This window comes from Eschrichtius robustus, chromosome 9 (assembly GCF_028021215.1).
Source record: "Eschrichtius robustus isolate mEscRob2 chromosome 9, mEscRob2.pri, whole genome shotgun sequence".
Taxonomy (NCBI): Eukaryota; Metazoa; Chordata; class Mammalia; order Artiodactyla; family Eschrichtiidae; genus Eschrichtius; species Eschrichtius robustus.
This window is the reverse complement of record NC_090832.1, coordinates 50024236-50049411: the sequence shown is the minus strand read 5'-3', so window position 1 is coordinate 50049411 and position 25176 is coordinate 50024236. Positions and strand designations below refer to the sequence as shown.

At 42.8% G+C, this 25176-nt stretch overlaps 1 protein-coding gene across 1 annotated transcript in view; it reads right to left on the bottom strand.

Annotated features, from left to right (window-relative positions):
- The window catches only part of SLC22A16 (solute carrier family 22 member 16), a 32433-nt gene extending 7809 nt beyond the window's left edge, over positions 1–24624 (bottom strand). The window contains exons 1-6 of the mRNA XM_068550840.1: positions 24542–24624; positions 14503–14982; positions 11268–11385; positions 5060–5591; positions 2095–2222; positions 536–645 (exon numbers count right to left, since the gene is read on the bottom strand). Of these exons, the coding sequence (XP_068406941.1) occupies positions 536–645; positions 2095–2222; positions 5060–5591; positions 11268–11385; positions 14503–14982; positions 24542–24624 (1451 nt within the window). The remainder of the gene's footprint in view (positions 1–535; positions 646–2094; positions 2223–5059; positions 5592–11267; positions 11386–14502; positions 14983–24541) is intronic.
- Positions 24625–25176: the final 552 nt, after the last annotated feature.

Genomic DNA, 25176 nt, shown 5'->3' with positions numbered 1-25176 from the left:
AAAGTTATTTAAACCTTATATAATGTCTAGTAGGAAGCAAAGAATGTGCCTTCAACATGAATAAGTATCTCTTATTAAGCCTAGGAGAAAGGCCCCAGGAGAAACCAAATCTGCCAAACAGCTTGATCTCAGACTTCTAGCCTCCACAACTGTGAGAAAATTCACTTCTGTTGTTTGAGCCCCTCAGTCTGTGGTGCTTTGTTATGGCGGCCCTAACAAACTAACACAACTGACATCAGGACATCAAGAGATACAACCTGAGAAAATTAGCCTTGAGTCGATGTAAGTCAACTGTATTTGAGACTTAAAATGGTTTTAGGATAATAAGAGTGTGATTTCAAAACAAGTTCTCTAATATCCCTGCTAATGACGTATAGACAAAGCCTCAAATTCAGAATTAGCATCATCATGTAACCCTCCCATAGCTCGGAGCTCCAGTAACTTCTACGGAAAGAAAGCATTTATACTCAAAGGCCAAATGTAATCAAATGACACATAAGTGAAAGATAACAACAGAAAAATAAGTAACTCTTACCTTACAATGGTTGGATACAGCTCTGCTGTATAAAGGTATATAAGGCCAAACGCTGCCCCTATGGCAAATTTTCCAGCCATAGATGCCACCACACACCAAACGTGATAATCCTGAAGAAATATATGTTAGCAAAATAGACCATCATTTTGTCATCAAGTAATATTTTAAAAGAAAAATAGAAAATCCTTAAAATTATTACTTAAAACTTTCTAATTCTCCAGTATTTTTCAGAACAATGAAGAGTTTTATTTTGTAAACTCGACGCATGGTCTGCAAAAGCTTTCCATCTTTATGAAATTTAGAGGAAAGTTTTACTGTGCCTCCCTGCAGCCTTGGAGATTTCAAATTACCAAATAAGAAAAGCTATTTGGGAAGAGACACTTTGGAATGAGACCCTCCCAGATGGTTTCTGCTGTCGTCCCTGACATGTTCTACTTCCTGCAGTGGTTCTCAGAGACCTCCCACAGTCCATCTTTTCTCTCCTCCTCTGTCTGCCAGCTGGGTATTGAGACCCAGGTGACCTTGGAGCTCATGTGTGAGGAGTGGCAGCACCTCTGTCAACCCGAGTCCCTGAATGATTCCATGGAGCCAAACACCCCCTTCACCACTCCCACAGCCACCAACGAGGTACACCCACATCCAACTTTCTATGAGCAAGAAATAAATGTCTATGATGTGAAGTTACTGAGATTTGGTGGTGCCTCTATTAAGGCAACCAGTGTCACCTTGTCACCTTAATTACTATTGTAGATGATATTTGTTGAATGAATTAATGGGACTTAAAAATTTTTGTATTGTGTTGACATTACCATTTGGAGAGAAGTTTTATGAGAGGGGAAAAATTTGTGGCTAAGGGTTAGTACTCTATTTCTAGAAATCCCCATCAGCCACTTTCCTGTCTTCCACATTACCGCTGGGGCTTAACCACCGTAGAACCTGAAGGTTCTAGGGTTTCCCTAAATCTTCACCAGCTCAAAGACAGCTGCCATCAACTCAACAAATATAACTGCAAGCTACTTAAAAACACAAACAAAAAGGGTGTGGATGAAGCGCCCTCAAATTGGCAGAGACCTCCTTGTCTTAAGCAGTTTTAACTGATGTGTATCAGTTGTATATATCAATCACCTGGAAACGTCAATACATAAAACATTTGATTCACCAAACCTGATAATTCAGTGAAGCGTTACTATAAAAGGAAGTCACTGGTTAGCTTAAATTTCAAACAATATGCAAAACTTAAAATGCCTTGATCTAAATGTTGAGATACTTAATAATTATAATTATAAAATCAATTTAAAATAAAGTATTTTAAAGTATTGTTATAGTGACCGTATTTTCCATATTGAGAAATGTGCCTTAAATTTAATGTTCCTTAAATTTTCAACTATCTGTGTAACAGAGAAAGAATGACTTTTAAAGAAAACATTTAAAATACTATGTACAGCATATACTCTATCCATATGTCTTAATTCATCTTCATATTCATAAGCTGAAAATGCTCCCATCACACTGTCATAGTCTAACTAACCATTCCCTAAATAAAACATAAAGTAACTCACCTTGGGGATCACCATAATCACACCATTGGTCACTGCACTTGAGAGAAGGGAGAAAACCAGAATGCTTCTTCTCCCCACACGGTCCATCCCAAAGCACACAAAGATGTAGGCAGGAATTTCCACTGCACCTGTCATGGAGCAAAATGATGCATCTCAATAAGCCACAGTGTCCAGCTGAACAAGGGGACCCTGCCTTCTAACCCACCACCCAAAAGGAATGGTCAGCCCTCTGTCTCTGCTTCCAGGGGCTTCTAAGAACTATCCAACAACCGCCTGAGAGGCAGCAAGCCCCACGACTTTTAAACTCACTGGAGTGGGCAGGATGTTTGCTGTGATGTGCACTAATGCTCACATAATCTGCCTAGCACTTTTCACCTGTCTTTGGAATCTTATCCCGGACTAGGCAGGAAGCTCCCCAGGACACAACACAGTGACTGGAGGATGGGCCAGTTGAATGAATAAATATGTAAATTAATAGACAACATTGATCTTTTTTGACCTTTGGCTTCTTCTGCTTGGCAGAACTATGGGGAAATGTTTGTACTGTAATTTAGAACATAGCAATTAAAGTAGAAAATTCAGTGTCAGCTTTACATCTATCAGCCAGAATGCATCAGGGAGCAAGCAAGAAGTTCTCTCAGCAAAACCGACCAAACCCAATAACAGCCTTTGAGAAACTGTCACTGTTTACTAGCCTAGCTTGTCCACGTAGTTCAAAGTTCTGTTCTTTCAACCCTCCGGAGCTTGCCTAACTCCAGGACACTACCCACCACCCACTGCCTTTTAGGACTGATGTGCATTTTCCCATTCAACTACAGAATGGTGCAAGCACCTGGACCGGCAGGTCTGGGTCTACATGTCTCCTACAGCTTTGGGAACATATCTCTGCAGGTGGACACATATTTTCTGAGTTAACATTCTTAGCAGTACATCAGAAACTAAACTCAGGTGCAGCTGGTCAGAAAAAAAAAAAAAAAAGGCCTGGCAAAGACAAAAAAATAACATTCTGAGCCCCATTGGAGAGACAGCCTCCCTCCTTTTCATTAACATGGAAAATAAACAACTCCAGAGAAAAGGCCTCCCTTTCACAGACCCTGCTGTAACGTCCATGCCTCCAGGCCCGAACAGTAGGTACATCTATTACTCTACTCTTTTTTTGTTTCTTTGTTTATCAAACACTTTTCAAGGTCAAATAAATCAATGATTCTCCAAAGAACCTCATGGGAACAGGCCTGGATTATTACCCCCACTTTCCAACTCAGATTAAATGACTTGAGCCCAGTGAGCAAGTGACAGCTCAGGGTCTTTGGGAGCCAAGGCCCCTTTCCTGCAACCTCCCTCCCTCATGTCTGGTTCCCTCTACATCTGACTCAGGGCTCCCCTCTCTACAGCACTGTGTGCAAGGCCACCAACCGACTTCCTGGAGTCTAGCAAAGCTGCACAGCAACTGGGAAACAGCTGAAGAGACCTTTTAAAGTATATTCCACCTTGATGTTTCTTGAGTTGTTGTATAGATGCTGCATCTAAATTTTGACTTGACTATGTCTGGGATAGAAATGGTGTAACCAATGAGGCCCAATCTGTCTGGGATTAGGACCATGTGCCCTTATTTTCTTTATAATGTATAACCCCATTCTGCTCCTATCTCCACATAACCTCAAAGATACATCTTCAGGCTACTGTAGCGCTTATCACCTGCAAGTAGCACAAAACCTAAGCTGAAATTCCCACCAGCCCCGAACCATCTCAGGAGATGAAAACTTGTTCAAAAATTTCACAGCACGGAAGTGCTGACTAGAAGCGCCTGTCAGGCAGAGGGCTGCTGGCAAGGGTAATGACATGAAAAATCAAAGGCAGTGGAGACTATAAAACCATGGTATTTGTGTTGGAAACATTTTTATATTTATGAGATTGCCCGGTTTCTTGGGAATTTACATCTCCATCAAAATTAAGACTATAGCATAGAGATCTAAAACTCCAGCACTCCTAAGCTTCCCCATGCCACACCCCACCCTACTTGATTCTCCTACCATTTGCTGCTCTGTTCTACGAATACTGCATCCTTTCTCCAATTGACACATAGAATGTGTTTGAAGTCAAGATAGGCTCTTTTTATAAACTTGTTGGTCTGCCCAAAAAAAGAGTAAAGTTTTTTTCTTAGAATTACTTCTCTCATAATTTCTGCTGAGCTATAATAAACAAAAACAGGTGTCTCATCAGAGCACTTTAATGAGAAGGGATGTTAGCTATGTATAAAAATTTTAAAGCAAACTTTTCTATGGATAATATCAAATACAAGCAGCCTACACGGAAGTAACCAGCTGGACAAATGCATTTCTGATAATTCTCTCGTGTCTGGTATGAATTTGGTTTACCCTAGGAGTCATGCCTCAAGCTATCACAGCAGTATCTGAAGCTATTTTAACCTGCTACTGAATTGAAAGAAGTATGACAACATAAATTACAGTTGCATGTATTTAGGTTATTTTACTGACTAAAATTCCTAAATTAAGGACATTTGAAGGTAGAAAGATACCAGATCTCCAAGACATGTTAAATATTAAAAGGAATGCAACTTGCAAGAACAGTATGTAGTGAATAATCTCATTTATGTTAAAATATAAAACATTTATCTGCACAAATGTATGGAGATGCATAAAAAGAGATCTGAAAGGACAAGCCAAAGGTTATAGAAGTTACCTCTGAAGGATAGTTCTGAGATGGCAATGGGCTTAAAGAAAGGAAGCAAGCAAGGAGAAGAGGCAGAAGAGGAAGGAGGGACTCAAGTCTTCTAACTGTTGGCATTTTTTTAAAGAGAATATATACATGTGTAACACTAAAAGAGACCATAATAACATAGTTGGCAGTATTGTTCCTGGTAGAAAAAAAGACAATAGAAACACTCCCAAAACTTGGTAGAAATTTCACTTCATGGCTACAACTTAAATGTAATTTAACCACTTACCCATGAGGAAGAGATTTAAATATTCATTGCCTCCCAAATTAACAGAATTCAAGGAGAAGGTGTAGAACCCAAAACACCCCGTGAACCAAATCAGCCAAACAATAAGTGTCCTTGTTCCAATACTCCAGTCATAAAACAGATCTGATAGGGTGTGCTTCTCAACTTGAGAGGGCTTATTACCAGCAGAACCATTGTGATCCAGTGATAAAAGTTCTGACAGTTTACAGGATCTCGTCCTATTCCACTTGGCCATCGTATCAATTACTTTTTGTGCTTCTTCATATTTTCCCTCCGAGAGAAGCCAAAAAGGTGTCTCTGGGAGCATCCAACAGCACAGGACAAAGGGGACAGTCACCGTGGAGAGGACTATCTGATAGATCCACCAGGTCCTGACCAAGTAGCCCGTCAAAGCCACCACCATGGTTCCAAAAGCAAAAAAGGAATGCAAGTGGATGGATGCCCACGTCCGAGACTTCATGCCGACAAATTCTGTCACATAGACAAACACCACCACGAGATAGCCACTTCCACACTGCAAAACAAAGCAGGGAGAGTGGTCCAGATTTAAGGTCACACACATAACTACTAAGGAGTCCAATCTCTCTGCAAATCACACATAGGCAAGAAAGAAAATGACAAAGCATTGTTTTCTGAAACCCGTATCATATTTATACAATGGCGTTTAATCCGATCCATCCTTCTTCTTTAAATGGGTCCTCTCATCTTCCCACACCCTGTCCACCCCAAATGGCAAAACTTGAGTGGTTATGCATGATATAAATGTTAGACACTGCCTTTTGCTTCATTTAAATATTCCTTTACGGTGTGAATTTATGTCTCAGTTCCTTGCAAATGTGTGTATCAATTTATCTATATAGAGAAGAGCCTTATTATCAAATCCTAAATTTTAAATGGGGACAAACAATTTATGGTAATTAGTGAGAAGAAAAAAGATTTGATTAAAACTTCATTTTGGGGCTTCCCTGGTGGCGCGGTGGTTGAGAGTCTGCCTGCTGATGCAGGGGACATGGGTTCGAGCCCTGGTCTGGGAGGATCCCGCATGCCGCGGAGCAACTGGGCCCGTGAGCCACAATTGCTGAGCCTGCGCGTCTGGAGCCTGTGCTCCGCAGCAGGGGAGGCCGCGACGGTGAGAGGCCCGCGCAACGCGATGAGGGGTGGTCCCCGCTTGCCGCAACTGGGGAGAGCCCTCGCACGGAAGCGAAGACCCAACACAGCAATCAATCAATCAATCAATCAAATAAATAAATAAATAAGAACGTGAGTTTCTTTAAAAAAAAAAAAAAACTTCATTTTGACGTGCAATAACAACAACAACAACAAAAAACAGACAAATTGCACTTCAGGGAAATTCAAAATTTCTGTGCATCAAAGGGCACTATATCACCAAAGTGAAAAGGCAACTTACGGAATGAGATATATGCAGATCATTTATCTGATAGGAGACTAACATCCAGAATATGTAGAGAACTCCTAAAACTCAACAATAAAACAAACCCTTATAGGATATTTGGTTCTGTCAGAAACATCCACAAAACATTCAGTCCACACCAAAAGGTCCTTGAAATTTGCTCCTATCCAAAACATCCATGAGCATATTTGGTCTATGCTAAATGGTTTTGGACAGGACCAAATATCAAGTACCTTTTGGCCTGGACCAAATGTTTTATGGACGCTTTGGACAGGACCAAACGTCTGCTAACCAAACAAACAATCAAATTCAAAAATGGGCTTGGATTTTTCCAGAGAAAATACAGGAATGGCCAATAGCACACAAAAAGATGCTCAGCATTACTAATCATTAGGGAAATGTAAATCAAAATCACAATGAGATGCCACCTCATGGCCATTAGGATGGATAGTATCAAAAAAACAAAAAAACAAACAAACAAAAAATAACAAGTGTTGGTGAGCATGTGGAGAAATCAGAACCCATATGCACTATTGGTGCATATAGGAATGTAAAATGGTACAGCTGCTATGGAAAACAGTATGGGAATTCCTCAAAAAATTAAGAATATTATTACCATATCCAACAATCCTATTTTGGGAATATACCCAAAAGAACTGAAAGTGAGATCTCAAAGAAATATTTTTATATCCATGTTCATAACAGCATTATTCACAGTAGCTAAAATGTGGAAGCAACCCAAGCATCCATCAACAGATGAATGGATAAGCAAAATGTGGTATATACATACAATGGAGTATTACTTAGCTTTAAAAAAGGAATATTCTGACATATGCTCCAACATGAATGAACTTTGAGGACATTATACCAAGTGAAATAAGCTAACTCAAAAAAGACAAATACTATGTGATTCCATTTTTATGAGGTACCTAGAGCAGTCAAATTCATAAGACAGAAAGCAGGATGGTGGTTGCTAGGGGTAGAGGGGAAGAGGGAATGGGGAGTTATTGTTTAATGAATATAGAGTTTCAGATTTGCAAGATGAAAAGAGTTCTGGAGATGGATCCAGATGGTGGTGATGCTTGCACAACAATATAAATGTACTTAATATGTACTGAACTATATGCACTTAAAAATAGTTAAGATGATAAATATTGTTATGTGTATTTTACCACAATAAAAAAAATGGGGGAAAAACTTTATTTTGAAAATAGGCCTATCTTTTTTTAAAAAATAAATTTATTTATTTATTTATTTTTGGCTGCATTGAGTCTTCGTTGCTGCACGTGGGCTTTCTCTAGTTGCGGCGAGAGGTGGGGCTACTCTTTGTTGTGGTGCGCGGGCTTCTCACTGTGGTAGCTTCTCTTGTTGCGGAGCACGGGCTCTAGGCGTGCAGGCTTCAGTAGTTGTGGCTCGCGGGCTCTAGAGCGCAGGGTCAGTAGTTGTGGCGTGTGGGCTTAGTTGCTCCGCGGCATGTGGGATCTTCCCGGACCAGGGATCAAACCCATGTCCCCTGCACTGGCAGGCGGATTCTTAACCACTGTGCCACCAGGGAAGCCCCCCAAAATAGGCCTATCTTTAATTTAACAAAATTTAGATTATAATAACAATATGTGGCCCCTCATGGAATAAACAAAGAATGAAACAAATGATGGATTTTTGTGTGTGTGTGTGGAGGGGGGTGGTGGTGAAAGGATTAGAATTTTTCCTACAAAATTATTTCACATTTGACTTTTATAAAACAAATCATAAAATTAATTTTTGCAGAATTATTCTAGAGTGCCACTGATTTCTCCAAAGGCCTCTCTTAATCCTTTGATATTTGAATCATACTCTTTTGAAGGCTCATCTTGTCATTATCCTTGTGGATGTTAATTTCTTCAAAAGTTAACTGGTTTCTATATGGGAAAAGAATCTAAAAAAGAGTGAATATATGTATATGTATAATTGATTCACTTTGCTGTACGGCAGAAACTAACACAACATTGTAAATCAACTATACTCCAATAAAAATTAATAAAAAAAAAAAAAGTTAACTGGTTTATCTCTGCCAGATCCCAATTGGTCAAGGGATCTGTGTAGGATTCAGGCAGTTTTCCCCCACTGCTTTCAAAGACTTTTTGTAATCTAGAATCTTTTGTGAGATCTGCAATTTCACTTTGCATCAGAGTCGCAAAGAGACTAGCCTACTAGCAGTAAGCAGAGAGGTGCTTGATGGGGACTATTGTATTAATGGTCAGTTTCATATTTTGTGGCAACAGCTTTTATTTCCCCACGAAACCTTGTAATTGCAAGACTCAGATAATGAACCCTGATAATTAGGACTCCCATACTGAAGAATCCAGTTGTTTGGTAAATTTAAACCTTCAAATACTACAAATTTCCCCATTAAAGTAAGTTATAACACCAGTCCCCAAAATGTTTTTTTCAGTGCCAGTTCTTTTTGCGTTCACTCCCACTTCCTACTGGTTACTTCTGTCACTGGGTTCAAACAATCCATTGCACAACTGCCTAAATAATCCCAGAAGCCTCCTTGACACCATTCACACCTGTCACCTCCACTGATAACACTCTATTCCTCACATCTACCCTGACCCCACCCCCAACATAACAGCCAAAATGACCACTTCACCCCTGAATTCACTGAACTCCTTCAGGGGATTCCCATTGCCTTTAGGAAACCAGGCAAACTCTTTGTCATCCTACAAGGCCCTGCCTAGTCCTCTCTCTCTCCTTCAGCCTTATCATGTATTTCACCTCCTCCCTATTCTCCAGGCATCGGGACCTTCAGTTTCTTCACATCTCAGGGCCTTCTCACTTGCTGCTGCCTCTGCCTCTCTCACCCACCCCTCAGACTAAAAAGCCCCTGACTCTCCAGACCCCCTATCCCATCCCTCACTGCGGGACCCCCTCCACTGTTAGTCCTCCATCGTCAACATTGTATGGATTTTTAAAATAGCCCGTCAGTGTCTTGACTTCCTCTAAGATGTAGGGTTATTGAAACAGCCTGGTCAGGTTTACTTAGCATTACACTCTGTAGGCAGATCCATAAATGTGCTGAGTGAATGAATCTGCCTGCATCTTCCCTACTCAGAATTGTATCACAAATACATTTCCCATAAGAACCAAAGGAAGGAGACACAGAAAATTAAGGCCACATTTTACAGATGTATTCTATGGGTGGCTGTCTCATTTTCTTGGCTCTGGAAATCAACTCATGGTATTTTGCAAGACCGAAACAGATATTTTTTAGAATTATCCTCTTAAATCTTCCAAAAGAGTGCTCCACACCCTCTCAAGACCTGTCTGTGCCTCTGTTGTACCATCATTCTCACCAGAAGGTCTCTTATCAAATCTCACTCTGTAGCTACAGAGCCATTTCCTCTTATTCTGTCCTCAGTGGAGACAGAACTGCTGGTTGTTATCTTTCATATTAAAAACTCTCTACATTCCTAGATATATATACATTTTTTTAAGATGCAACACCTTCAATTCTCCTAAATTTTTTTAATGCATCCTCCTATCCTTGGCCATCTGTGTGGCTTTCTAGGAATCCTTCCTAGCCATCGATGAAGACTCCAAAAGAGAATACACCACCTTGCCCTCTGAGGGGGTGCGGTGACCTCTTCTTCTGAGATTGAAGTCCTTGGCTTCTCTCCAGACCCTTGGATCATCCATTCTGGTGAGAGGGGATGCATGCCCTGCTCTGTGTTCAGCAAGATCACAAGCTCTCCCTGAAGATAAAACTTCACTCGGTTATCCTTGCCCAGTGACCTCCAAAGAGAATCACTGCTGCTGTTGTTTGGTAGTTTGGAAGCTGTCTGGAAGCCTCACCAAGTGTGGAAACAGCTTCTTCACTCTCTGGTCCACTTCCAGTAATAGCACCCTAGTAGGTGCTATTGTAATTGCATTATTTATTAATAATAAATTGCAATTTATTATTAATAGTAGGGAGTGCCTACTCCATGCCAGGTACTGAACTGTGGATGCTTACATGAATCTCACTGAATCCTGGTAACAGCCCAGTGAAGCAGGTATTATTTTCTACAGTTTATAGATCAGAAATTAAGGTTTGAAGAGGATAAGGTGTTTGCCCAAGGTCATACAGTTGAGAAGCCAATACATGACAAAGCTGGGATTCAAACTCATGCCCTTCCCACTCTACTCCCCTGTTCCCCATAACAGAAATGCCCGATGCCTTCTTGTTTTCATTCTTCCTGCACATTATACAAATGACTTTCTTAACAATACACCTGAACCTTCTGTTTGGCTCATGCATACAAAGCCTGACTAGACCCATACAATTGCTCAGAAGTAAAATAATTTGCAGCAATTATTTGTAATGGCTACAAATAATGACTTTTTTTTTCTTTCTTTCCCCTTATGCCTTCCTCTCTCCCTCTTGTTCTCCCTGTCTCCTCTCTCTCTTTTGTTTTATAGTATCGGCTAGAATCCCCAGTACAATGCCAAGTGGAATTGATGTTACACAAATCCTTGCTGTTAGTAATCGTGGAATGTGGATCACCTGTCAGGCATCGAGTCGAATGTAAAGTTTCTGCCTACTAAGCAGCAATTTTTCATTTTAATGAGTTCCATTCTAAGCATAGGACACTAATATGCTACAGAAAGACTTCTGCGGTGGAGCGAACAAAGATTAGTCCTTGATCTCTCTCACTAGATTCTAAATGAACAAGACTAAGAGAGTTAAGGTTTAATATAAAAGTACTGCAGTGGAATTAAAGAGGCAAAACAAAACAAAACAACAACAACCCAACTCACGATAGCAAGAAGGAAGCGTGCGACTATGAAGCTGTAATAATCAAACGTGAATGCCGCTGCTATGCCAAACAAAAATACACCGGTGCTTGTGGCCCACAAGACAAGTCGTCTTCCTGCCCTGAAAAATAAGAATTACACAGAGGAAGGAGCAAGGTGTGGCTGCAACAGTTTAAAACATCCACTCTAATTCATGAAAGATAAGTGCTACCTATATTTTAATAGCTTATGTATCAATATTTGTTTGTTGTTACTCATTCATTTATTTTGAGCAAATCATGAGTTAACACATGATTTCTTCAAGAGGCCTGTTTTTCAGTGGACTGGCCTCCACCTGAGCTGCTAATATACACACTCGATCACTCTGGGTGGTCCCCAAAGGACCACCTAACCTGAGATTGGGAGCAAGGAGAGGGAAGATTTGTCCTTTCCTTGTCAGCACCTGCTCTGTGACCTGCTGGATCATCTTCCTTGTTGGGCTAGCTCAGCCCACCAAGGGGAGACAACTCTTACTAAGCCCCTCTAAAAACAGAAGTCTTGCTACATTCTGCTACTAGAATAAGCTGCTTACTTGCCCTATATTTTCATAATTGAGAAGTGCATTTCTTTGCCTAAAAAGCAAACAAATAACAATTATATGCCTGCAGACTTAAAAAAAAAATGAGATGTAATTCACATGCCATAAAATTTAACCTTTTAAAGTACACAATTCAGTGGCTTTTAGTGTATTCACAGAGTTGTGCAACTCTTATTACTATCTAGTTCCAAGGCATTTTCATCACTCTGAAAAGAAACCGCACCCAGGAGTCATCATTCCCCATGCTCTGCTCCCTCTAGCCCCTGACAGCCACTAATCTGCTTTCTGTTTTTATAGAGTTGCCTATTCTGGACTCTCTATATAAATGGAGTTGCACAATATATGACCTGGCTTATTTCACTAAGCATTATGTTTTCAATCTTCATCCATGTTATAGTCCTTCATTCCTTTTTATGACTAAATAACATTCCATTGCATGGCTAATACCACCTTTTGTTTATCCATTCATCAGTTGATGGACACCTGGATTGTTTCCACTTTTTGGGCTATTATGAAAAATGCTGCCGTTAATATTAGCAAACAAGATTTTGTGTAAAGTTATGTTTCAATTCTCTTGGATATATACCTAGGGGTGGAATTGCTGGGTCATAAGCTACTTTATGTTTAATTTTTTGAGGAACTGCCAAACTGTTTTCTAGGATGGCTGCCCCAGTTTTACAATCCCACCAATTTCTCCACATCCTTGACAACACTTGCGGTTGTCTGTCTTTTTGATTATAGCCATTCTAGTGAGCAGGGGTTATCCCACTGTGGCACTGATTTACGTTTCCCTAATGATTAATGATGTTGAGCATTTTTATATGTGTTTTTTGGCCATTTGTATATATTCTTTGGCAAAATATCTATCCAGATCATCTGTCCATTTTTAAATTGGGTTATTTGTCTTCTTATTGTTGAGTTATAAGAGTTCTTTATATATTCTAGATACTAGACTATCATTAGATATGTGATTTGCAGATATTTTCTCCCTGTGAGATGTCCCTGACAGATAATTGTAAGGCAAAAAAAATACAGTCCTTAGATTCCAACCAACAGGCTTGCCCAGTGCAGCAGAGGGTATGCAAGCAAACTGGAAACTGTCACTTTCATGGCCTCAGCCTTCTCTGCTCCCACATGCATTAGTAGGGATTGTTGACCCTGCACATAAATGTTCCCAATCTCATTTGAGCCCTGAATGCCATTTAAAACTATTTTCCATCCATCCCTGATCAACCCCCTGTACCACCCACAAAGTCTTCACTCTCAGCAGATGAGCGGCCCTCTCCTGCAGAGAACAGAGACCATCAAAGAGAAAGCCCCACAAGTTCCTGGTCTGACCACCTGCCAACATGACCTGCGTCTGCCTTCAGGCTTCTCTTCTTTCCTCCTCTCCAGAGACACACACCCTTTTCTCTCCAAATACCATTTTGCAGTCTTTGTATAGGATCATGTCTCTTCCCACCTCCTCTGAGGCCTTATTCTACCAATTACTTCTTTTTCCTCTGTCTTTCGCTCTCCTCTGACTTCTCCCTTTCAGTTTAAGTCTCTTCCAGTCAAAGACAAGAACCTTCTCTGGACCCCATCACTCTGGTAGCCACCTTGCATCTTGCAGTTCCTCCACTGACAGACTTAACAAAAGGGAATATCTACCTCTTCATCTCCTATTTTGTTCCTCTCCCCACTGACAACCTAACTTCCACACTTCCCAGGAAGACAGTTATGAAGCAGAAGATTCTTAAACACTGAAACATAACTCCAATCACCAAATAATACTTAGACTCCACTTCTGCTCCAATTTCATTATTCAAATGCCACCTCCTGGAGGGGATGTGTGTGTTGGGGGGAAAGACCTGAGTACTCCTCCCTTTAGGCTTCCACAGTCTTTGCCTCCATTGCTTTTACTTCTAGTATGGTCCTGGACAAAACAAAGCCCTATCATTTATATTTGGACGTGTTTGTTGGCCCCATTTGACTAGCACACCCTGAGGGCAGGGATTTCTGACCTAAGCAGTTGTTTTTAGGTTCCCAGTGCCCAGCACATACCTGTAAAACTCACAACTATGGGGACCAAATAAATAAGTTCATCTCTGTACTTTAGGACAGATACGAAAAGTGTGGTCCATGTCCATATAGAGATGAACTTTGCTTCATTTTAAGAGCTACATATTCATTTTAATGTGTATTTCTTAAAAATATGGCTGGTATATCACACAATTTCATAGATATTATTGCTTAGGACCAGACTATCCTCCTAAAAAGCAAGTCTATTTAAAGAAAAAAAAATTCACTACTGAGTGGTTATATGTACCTACTGAGTGGTTATGTGTCCAAAGTACGTTTTCTGTATTACTTTTGCAATAACCCTCTGAGGTGAGCGCTATTATTTTCATTGCCAGCTTACACATGAGATTCTGAAACACATATTAGGCAGTTCATCCAGGTCCCACAGCTAATAAATGGCAGAACACAGGCAGACTGTCTTCAGAACCCATCCCCTAAACACTATGTTATTTTGTGTCTCTAAATAATAGATCGGCAAAGAAGTTAGACAGAAGGTATGAAAATGACTACAGTTTTGAACATAATTCCCTGTCCCCTAAGAAAATCAGATACGAAAATGAACCCTACACTGATGCAACAATACTAAACATTTCATTTTACCTGTCAGAAAGGTAGCCGAAGATCACTGCTCCCAGCAGGACTCCAAGCATAAATGTAGGCTGGATCAGCCTTCCGAACCATTCTCGGTTACACACCAGATCCCACTCAGTCACCACGGTGCTGCGCCACTTGCTCTTGTCATAGATGTAGCCATCCAAGCAAGGGAAACTACTCTTATGGCCGTTATAATCATAGTTCAAACTCGACTTGTTATCCCTCCGGAAACTGTGACAGCTTGTGAGCTCCCAAATCTCACCGTTCTGTAGCTGCACTATGATGTGATCTTCACGGCCTATGGAAAACTGGGTCCAGATGTCCTCCAACCTCCAACTAGAGATACCTTGGAAAAGAACCCGACTCACATTGCCTGGGGGCCTGCAAGTATGCTGTGGGGACACTGACAAGAACACAGAAGCCAAGTAATGGATACCACAAGAGATGTTCTGGAAGGCACATATAAAATAGAGGAATATCTGGTATCTGCAAAGAGAAAAAAAAAATCAAGTCATTATATCTGGCCTATGGGCTAAAAAAAGACATATGCAAATATGAAAGGTCTCCATTATGCCTTAGCTTGGATAAAGGGATAAACACAGAAATAATTATAGATATGTGTGTATACACAAGTGTATATATCTGTCAACAGGGCCTAAAAGCGATGACATCCCAATAGCAACAAGCACATCAGTGCCCAGATCTTGGGCTCTAACTATCATTCTCCAAAAAAAGGAACCAGGAAAAATGTCTGATTCTAAGACCAGGACAGGGAGAATACAAAATAAGCCTGGAGCATCTTATAGTATCAGAAAGTAAGGAAGTACTCAAAATACAAAAAACGTGGTGGCATGTCAAGGGGACAGAGGAACCAGTATGAAAGAGCTCCCAAAGGGCAAAGCTGAAACAATCTGAGCAACAAAATAAATAGCACAGTATAATCCAAAGTATAAAATAAAATAAAACATTTTTTAAGAATTCCATGAAGTAGTTTTTATTTCCATTTTACAGAGAGGGAAACTGAGGCTCAGGGAAGGCCAATGACTTGCTCAGAGCACAGAATTAAGAGCTGGGAGATAAATTCAGTCTATCTGAAGCCAAAGCAAGCTCTTTCCAAATGTCAAGCTAAAACCTGAGGTAGCACAGTAATATGAAAGTGCCATTCACCCACTAGCTACATTAATAAAATTAGTTTCACAACATTTAAAATTATTTGAACTCCACCAGTACACATGCTGATAGCTTTTGAATAAAAGGTATTCACAACTACGTCATTTAGAAGGCAAATCAGATCTAGTGAGCGCTCGTGTCATTTTTTTTTTTTTCTAACCTGTTGAAAAATAGCCTGCACTGACAATCCTTTTAACACTTTGGGATATATGATATGATATGATGTCCCATACTATGATGTTTAATTTTACATGTCAACTTGACTGGGCTAAGGGATCCCCAGACAGCTGATAAAACATTATTTCTGGTGTGTCCGTGAGGGTGACTCTGAAGGAGATTAGCATGTGTCTGAGTAAAGAAGATCGCCCTCACCAGTGGGGGTGGGCATCATCCAATCTGTTGAGTGCCTGAATAGAACAAAAGGTGGAGGAAGGGCGAATTTGATCTCTCTGCTTGGGCTGAGACATCCATCTTCTCCTGCTCTCCAAAGACACTGGCACTCCTGGCTCTTGGGCTTTTGGACTGAGACCAGGACTTACACCATCAGCCTCTTGTTCTCAGGCCTTTGGACTTGGACTGAATTATAGTACTGAGTCTCAAGCTTGCAGACATCACACTGTGGGACTTCTCACCTCCAGGACCACATGAAACAATTCTTATAATAAATCTCCTCTTACCTTTATCTATATCTATCTGTCTCTTACTGATTCTGTTTCTCTGGAGAACCCTGACATATACACACTTATATAAGAAAATGACTGAACAAATAAAGAAAAAAGAAAGAAGAAACAAATTTTTCTTACAGTAGAATTCCAACTAATACCTGTAGATATTCCCTCTCTACAGAAGATGGACCTTAATTCCCACCCTTTCCCCCTTGGCTAGACTTAGTGACTCATTTCCAAAGAACATAGTAGGATAAACGGAAACTTCACAGTGGGGAAATCTGGCAAACACTATCTTAACCGAATGTTGAAGGTTAACATCCTCAGAGATGTTGTATGGATATCACATTCCCCCTCATATGATGTGATGAACAGGCACTTCACCTCTGTGGCCGTCTTTCCAAAAGCCATAACCCCAGTTCAATCATAAGAAAAACAACAGATAATCCCAGATTGGGGGACATTCTACAGGTTGCCTGGTCAATACGCCTAAAGAGTGTCAAGGTCATAAAAAACAAGGAAAGACTGAGAAATTGCCACAGACCAGAGAAGAGTGGGATAACATGACAACTAAATGCAATGTGGTACCCGGGATTGGATCCTGGAACAGGAAGAGGGTATTCCTGGAAAAACTGATGAAATCTATATAAAGTCTAGAGTTTAGCTAATAGTAATGTACTAATGTCTGTTTCTCAGTTTTGACAAATATCCCATGGTAATATAGTGTTAACAATGGGGGAAACTTGGTGAGGGTCGCACAGGGACACTCCTTACTCTCTTTGCACCTATTTTGTAACTCTAAAATTATCCAAAAATTAAAAGTTTATTCAAAATTTTAAAAGTAAATGTAGGGTCTCCAAATTTACAGACTGAAGCCAACAGTGACCTGAAATTTACTGGTCAATCTTTGCTTAGCAAATTACTCATGTAAATAAAGTGGAAAGCTAATCTTACTTAAGAAAAGAGTTCAGATTTACTAACTCTTTTTTTAAAATCAAGCACCTAAGGGTCTCTACTACACTAAAAGATATTAGACTAATGGGTATTACCATCTGCCCTTGAGAGTAATTTTTATTCTTTACTTCCCTGGAGCAACAAGTACTCAACATCATAAAGATATCAACTCTCCCAAAGTTAATGTACAAGTTTAGTCTGTAACTACAAAACACTGGAAATTTAAATGTCTTCCAGCAGGAGATCAGTTATATAAATTATGGTAAAAGTTATAAATGCTGCCTGGGAGATGCCAGAGGAACAGGGCAGCATGGAGTCTTTCACTAAAGGCAAGCTCCTGGTGTCTAGAACAGAGGGAGAATCACCTTGTCCAGATCATTACAGAGTGGAGTCTGTGGTGGGCCAGTGTCTAACTGCCAGACACCGAGGCAATAAAGACTTGGGCACCAGATCCTCTTGCAATCAAATCCTGTTTGGGACCTAAGAGGCATCCTATAATAACAATCCTATATGAATATGACTGAGAATGTAACATACATCATTGTTATAAGTCTTTGACTCCTCCCCACCCCACAAATTCCAACACTGCAAACTACAACACAGCCCCCGCAAACAGCAGACAGATTTTGTTTGTCTGAAGTTTACCTGCCTGCCCCTGAAGGCGTTTGGGTTTGGTACCTAAGTAGTCTCATCACCTGGAGCAGCTCCACTGCTGAAAAGCTCACATTTTGCTCTCTGACCACGGCCTCCCATCCTCCCAGCTCCCCCTGTCCCTCCCACTCACCCCACCTCCTGCACCGTCCAGGGCTCCAGTCTTTGAATCCCACCAGCTTCTCTAGTTTGTCACCACCTACCTGGCCTCAGGTCCTTCCCCAGCCAACCTGAACCCCACAGTTGTCACTAGAGTTCTCTACAGAGTCACACAAGTGTTCTATTCTCATTCTCCATTCACACACAGTCCCCCCAACAGAGCACCTACCCTGGCAGGCCCCTGAAGCTAGGATTTGTCTTCTCTGCCCCACCCTCAGGAGGTCTGAGGTGGGATCCAGGACTCTATACAAGCTTAAAAAGCTTCCCAGGAGAGGGACTTCCCTTGTGGCGCAGTGGTTAAGAATCTGCCTGCCAATGCAGGGGACACGGGTTCGAGCCCTGGTCCGGGAAGATCCCACATGCCGCGGAGCAGCTAAGCCCGTGCACCACAACTACTGAGCCTGCGCTCTAGAGCCCGCAAGCCACAACTACTGAGCCCACGTGTCACAACTACTGAAGCCCGCGTGCCCTAGAACCTGAGCTCCGCAACAAGAGACGCCCGTGCAATGAGAAGCCCACGCACCGCAAGGAAGAGTAGCCCCCGCTCGCTGCAACTAGGGAAAGCCCACGCGCAGCAACGATGACCCAACACAGCCATAAATAAGTAAATAAATAAATAAATAAGCAAGCAAGCTTCCCTGTCCGAAAAATCAAATTCCCTGGTTTAACCATATGCTGACACAACGTTTGACATTCAAAATACTTAACAATTGTTGTGGAGCCACTGGAAATCTCATAAACAACTTGTGAGGGTGTAATTTATTACAACCACTTAGCAAAACTGTTTGGCAGCTGACCACATGCACACTCAGGTAACAGGGCAATTCCTTTCCTAGGAAAATACCCAATGAAATGTGTACATGAGCTCCCAAAAGTCATATACAAGAAAGACTATTCATAATAAACCCAACCTGGAGACAATCCAAATATCTGTTGACAGTAAATGAATAAACTGTGGAATATTCATGCCATGACATACTACACAGCAATGAAAATCAACAAACTACTGTGACATACGATATGGGTGAATCTCACAAGCACAGTGTTGAGCAAAAGAAGCCAGACAGAGAGTTCGTGATTTTTTACTCCAATTATACAAAGTTTAGAATCAGGCAGAACTAACCTATGGTGTTAGATGTGAGGATAGTAGTGAGTTTGGGGGAGAGAAAGGGGGCATGAGAAGGGGTGATCTGGGGTGGTAACACGTATGTGTTCATTTTATGATGATTCATCAAGTTGTAGATTAGGGTACACACTTTTCTGTATATACATAATACATCAGTTTGGAAGTCTTATATTTGCAAGACCCAGGGAGAGGAAAAAGTATTCAGCAATGCCCCTGCTGAGGTGTGATTGGCATGGCTGCCAAGGCACACCCAATCTGTCCACGTGGTGCCTATCGTCTAGACTGCAGCGCTGGTTGGCCACCCAATCCATACTGACAAGAAGGTGTCTTCTAGAAGGGTGGGAGGGAGATGCAAGAGGGAGGGGATATGGGGATATATGTATTCGTATAGCTGATTCACTTTGTTATAAAACAGAAACTAACGCACCATTGTAAAGCAATTATACTCCAATAACGATGTTTAAAAAAAAAAAGACTGGCACTTCTAAATTTTAAAAATTTATGTATATCTATTATGACAACAAAAGGGGTACAATTTGTGCCATGGAGAACTTTAGTGGTGCAAGATTCTAACAGCAGCATACACCCACCACCTCCATGTTAGCTGTTTTTTCTTTTCAATGTGACTTGCAGGAATAAACTATGGTCCAACATTAAAAAAAAAAAAGAAATATATAGCAATGTATAGACATAAACATTATGAGCATTTCTGTTTTATAGCTATTCAAAAACAATGATTACAATGATAAAAGTGTCAAATTGGGTCCATCAAGCCTCTATCATTAATGTACCAATGTAATATCACTTATTGGTTTCTTCTGAAATAAAACTAGCAAAGAAAATTAAAAAAAAAACAAAAACAAGAAGGTGTCTTACCTGAACAATACATATTTACCCAAATGCCTATTGGATGTCTCGACCCGGAATTCCCACAATGAATTTGCGTTAAGAGTCTCCAGCGGATCTCAAGACCTAAGTCCCAAGCCTGCCCCACCTGGAATGTAACTGCTTCTGAGTTTAGGGCACCACCATCCACACAAACCAGAAATATGGGGTAGGGGCAGGGCATGGGGGGCCCTCATGGTCCTTCCCACTTCTCCTTCATGCCTTAGGGCCTGGAGGTCCCATCAATTCCACCGGTTAAAACTATTCCATCCTACCTGCTCACACTGCCCCTGATCCGGTCCAGACCCTCATTATCTCCCACCAGGGCTCTTACGTGGGTCTTCTCTGGTCTCTTTGCCCCAACTCCTGCCCCTCCAATGCACCTTCCATTCTTCATAGTGATCCTAATACCCAAACTGCTTAGCATGACATCAAAAATATTCTTGTGGATGACTGTAAGTGTACCCCTCACTGGCCTTCTCTCACCCTCATACTTTATACTCCATAAATAATAAACCACTTAGCAGTCCCCAAACAAACCATGCTAATTCATATAATTATATTTTCTATGTGCTGGGAAGGTCTTGAGCACTCTTTCAATTTGAATTTCCCTTTCCCTGTTACAAGGATAACTTCCCGAAAAAAACAAAACCCTACTTCCTTAGGTGTCTAGCATTCTAACATATCACTTTGTCCCTTATAAAGATTGTTGTCCATCAGGTGTCCCCCCCAGCCTAAGTCCCCTTCAGAAAAACAGACCTAGAGAGTCCACGCTTCCACTACAGGCAGGTCAGGTTCCATCCCTGGTCAGGGAATTAAGATCCTACAATGCCGCGTGGTGTGGGCAAAATAAACTTTTTTTAATTAAAAAAAAAAAAAGAACAACAGAGACACAACATATCACTGTGCCCACAGCTGGAGAGAAACACTAATGGAAAAAGAGTCATACAGACACAATAGACAGGAAACCCAGAGGCAAGGAAAAGCAAAGATTGTCAGAACCCCCAGGAAACAGACTCATGCTATCTGGGTGACAGGTGAAGAAGATTACTTTTGGTCCTAGATTTATATCATTCTGTATAATGAAGCATAACTAGTGTCATCCTATTGTGGTTAAGAGCATGGATCCAGAGCCAGACTGCCATGGTTTGAATCTTGTCTCTCGTTACTTACCATCGGGGTCTTTGGGCAAGATCCTTACCCTTTCTGAGTCTCAGTTTCCTCATGTGAAAAATGGGTTGTTGTGGGAATGTAAAGAGTTAATATATGGAAAGCACTACGGCATACTGTAGGTGCATAAAAGTGCTAGTTATTATGATGTTCATAAGGTGAAGTTAAAAAAGAACCTAAGGGACTTCCCTGGTGGTGCAGTGGTTAAGAATCCACCTGCCAATTCAGGAGACAAGGGTTCGATCCCTGGTCCGGGAAGATCCCACATGCCGCAGAGCAACTAAGCCCATGCGCCACAACTACTGAGTCTATGCTCTAGAGCCCGTGAGCCACAACTACTGAGCCCGTGAGCCCCAACTATTGAGCCCACGTACCACAACTACTGAACCCACGCCGCAACTACTGAAGCCCGCGCACCTAGAGCCCATGCTCTGAAACAAGAGAAGCCACTGCAATGAAAAGCCCACGCACCCCAACGAAGAGTAGCCTCCACTCACCACAACTAGAGAAAGCCCATGTGCAGCAACGAAGACCCAAAGCAGCCAAAGTAAAAAAAAAAACCTAAAAGGTTCATATATTGGGGGGAAAAAAACCCCAGTACCTACATCCATAGATTAAGTCAGCCACAAGGCTCAACATTCCAACTCTGAAATTTTAAACCATCTCTCCCTTTATCCCAAGATAACTCAAAGATCCAGGTTCTTAGATTCCCCCAACACAGATGCCTGAATCTTGGTTTCCTCAACTCCCTCTAACATGGGACTTAAGCCATGAAGTTTTTGTAACTTCAATATGGCTTCAGGACAAGTCCTGGAAACCTAATTCTTCTTAGGTGCCCCGCTTTCCTCTCTTAAAGGTGATTAGGATAGTGCTTCCTCACCTTAGAAATGACTAATGAGAAATGAGAGATAATTAGGGTTTTCTACTTAACACTTTCACTAGGTTTCCTTAAGACTAAATAATAATAATACACAATAAACTCTCTATTTATAAACAATAAAGAGACCAATTAGAGAAAATGCCAGAGAAAATATGGGTACTGTGATATGCTCACACTATTTTCACCTTTTGCTGTAAGCATTGACTTGTTACCCTTTTCCTTCCTACAAGCAGCTTTCACAATCTACCCTTCCCACCAGGATGGGGACTCAGGTAATAATAAGAGCCATGATTTATTGAGAACTTACTGAATGATAAGACTTTTGCATACATTACTAAGAGCTGTCTCTCAAAATCCATTCTCCCCTTCTCCCACCATGGTGAGCCACATTTGACCATGTGGGTGAGGACATAGAGCAGCTGCCCCCGGTGCTGTGGATGGCGGAGCTGCCTCACCCACCTGGGTCCCTGGACAACCCCATGGAGCACAACCTGCCCTGCACAGTTACCAGAGAGGAACAACCTCCAACTGAGGGATCTTTTTGTTATAGCACCTAAGTATCTTAGTTAATCCCTAAAATACATGGGGAAAGAATGGTATTAGTAACTACTACCTCATAGGGTTACTGTGAGAATGAAATGAGAGGCTGAAGGTGGAGTCCTTAAAATAAACGTTTGTAGTACTATTATTACCCCCATTTTACAGATGAGGAAGTGGTAAGTCAAATGTCCAAGACCATACAGTTAATAATTGGTAAGTCAGGATCGGAACTCAGACATCCATCCCCAGAGCTGATTTTGTAATCCCCATGCTGTTCTGCTTCAAGGGGGATAAGATGAGATAATATTGGGCGAGGGGTCATACAGCGTGCAGATCAGAGGTTTGGAGCTCAGTCTGAATCCTGGCCTGCCACTCACTGCTAATGTGATCCTGGGAATACATGAAGGACCTGGCTGAGTGCCAGGGTTGTGCTCAGGAGAACACCATGGTTGACAGCATGGACTGTGAAGGCCAATGGACGTCCAATTCTGCTCTGCTACTAACAGATTTGTGATTTAGGCGCAAGGCCTGGTTTTCTCATGTGTAAAATGAGTGATGCCACCGATATCATGGGACTGTAGTGAAGGTTAAAGGTAACATGTACAAAGAACTTATGACAGAGCCAGGCACAACTCAGCATTCAATAATGCAGGTATCAGGAGGAAGCAGGGGAGAGCTGGGACCTCCTGCCCCTCCTCTGCCTGCTCCACCACTTCTTTTTTGTGGACCCTGAGAATCATAACCAACATTTGTGCAACTTTCCACCCTGGAGAAGAGCACATCATCATCTCTTCACCACAAGCCTGGGAGGGAGCTAAAGGCAGGAACGATTATAATTCTCACTTGGCAGATAGGAAACTGAGGCACAGTATTCCCATGGTCACGTTCGCGGTGAGTGGCAGGCCAGGAATCAGACTGAGCTCCCAACCTCTGATCCGCACGCTGTATGGCCCCTCACCCAGCTACCTCTCCTCCCAAAACGTTCCAGGTCAGACAGAGAAGTGTTTTCTCCATGAATGAATGAATGAATACACTTTAAATTTTTTAAATTAATTTGACAAATGAAAAGAGGGTGACAATCGTACAAAGGTTAAACCTAGGTCCCACCTTGCCGTAGCTCTGGGTCCTTGGCCCACAGACTGAGGGACCTGTGCGTCCCTCAGTTTCCCAATCATTAAGATAAGGATTCACCCCCTTTGCAAGATTCCGTGGGCATCAAATAAAGCACTGTGTAGCTGGCACATATTAGGTTTCTATAAACGGAAACAACAACAACAACAACAACCGTTAACGGTTGTTTCTGGAGCAATTCAATACCTGCCAGGCACTGAAAGAGACTCTACCGCGGGGCGGGGCGGGGCGGGGCGGGGCGGGGCAGCAGTCGTCTGGGGAAGTGAAAGAGGAGCCCGTTTCGCCGATTAGAGAAATGAGCCGCCAAGAACAGGCATTCCTCTACCCCTGTGAGCTGGCTTTCCAGCCGGGGCTCCGGACGCCGGCACCCGCAGACGGCGCGCCCCAGGTTCCACCTGCCAAGCGGTAGGCGCGCCGGACGAGCCCTGCGCCCACCACTCCCGAAGCGAGCCCCAGCGCCCCCTGCTTGCTCTGGGGAGGTGCCGCCGCCAGAGTTCGAGAGGATGAGCCCAGCCAGGGCCAGGAGTCGGGACGCAGGCCTCCCGACTTCTCTGGGAAAGGAGGGATGGAAATGTTTTCGGATCGCGAGCTCAGCACGAGAACCCCGTCGCAACGGGAAGAAATAGACCCCACCGGCGCCTCCCCCAACTCGGCTCCCGCTTCCCCGCCCCCCCGGCACCGTGCTCCCTCCTCACCCCCACTCCAACTCCCTACCTGCCAAAGTGCCCCACGCTGTCAAAAATCAGCTCCAAGTTGCCGGACCCCACGCTGCCGCACCCCACGCTGCCGCACCCCATGCTGCCGCCGTGCCCCGCGCTCCTAAGCCGGACGCGCGAGGCTCGCCTAGAGCCGGGGGCTGCGGGCACAGCGCCCAGGCCAGCCCAGCCCAGCCCAGCCCAACCCAACCCGGCCCCCGCCCGCCGCGCCTCGGCCCGCCCCGGCTTCTGCGTCCACCGCGCGTCAAAGTGCTCGAGCCGCGCGCGGGGCCAGGCTTTGTTCCTCTCTCTTCCCATCGAGCGAGTCCCCGCCGCCGCGGCCTCTTTCCCAGTGCGCTGTGCACCCGGAGCCCCCAGTAGCACGGTGCGCCCAGCCCCGCCACTTCCCGCGGCCTCCCCGCCGCCCCATCAGACCCTGGACACTCACCACGTCCGTTTGGGTCGCCGCTCGAGGGAAGCGCGGGTGCCTGGGTAAAGGTTGTCGCCCGACAGCCCAAGGCGGGAATGCGGAGGCCGGGGTTCGGTCTGGAGGCGCGCGCCTTACAACCATGGCTCTCAAACTTGTGCTTGAGTCTGCCCCAGCACTTGGTTTTATATGCACATTTCTGGACTCCACTCTTGGGCACAAATATC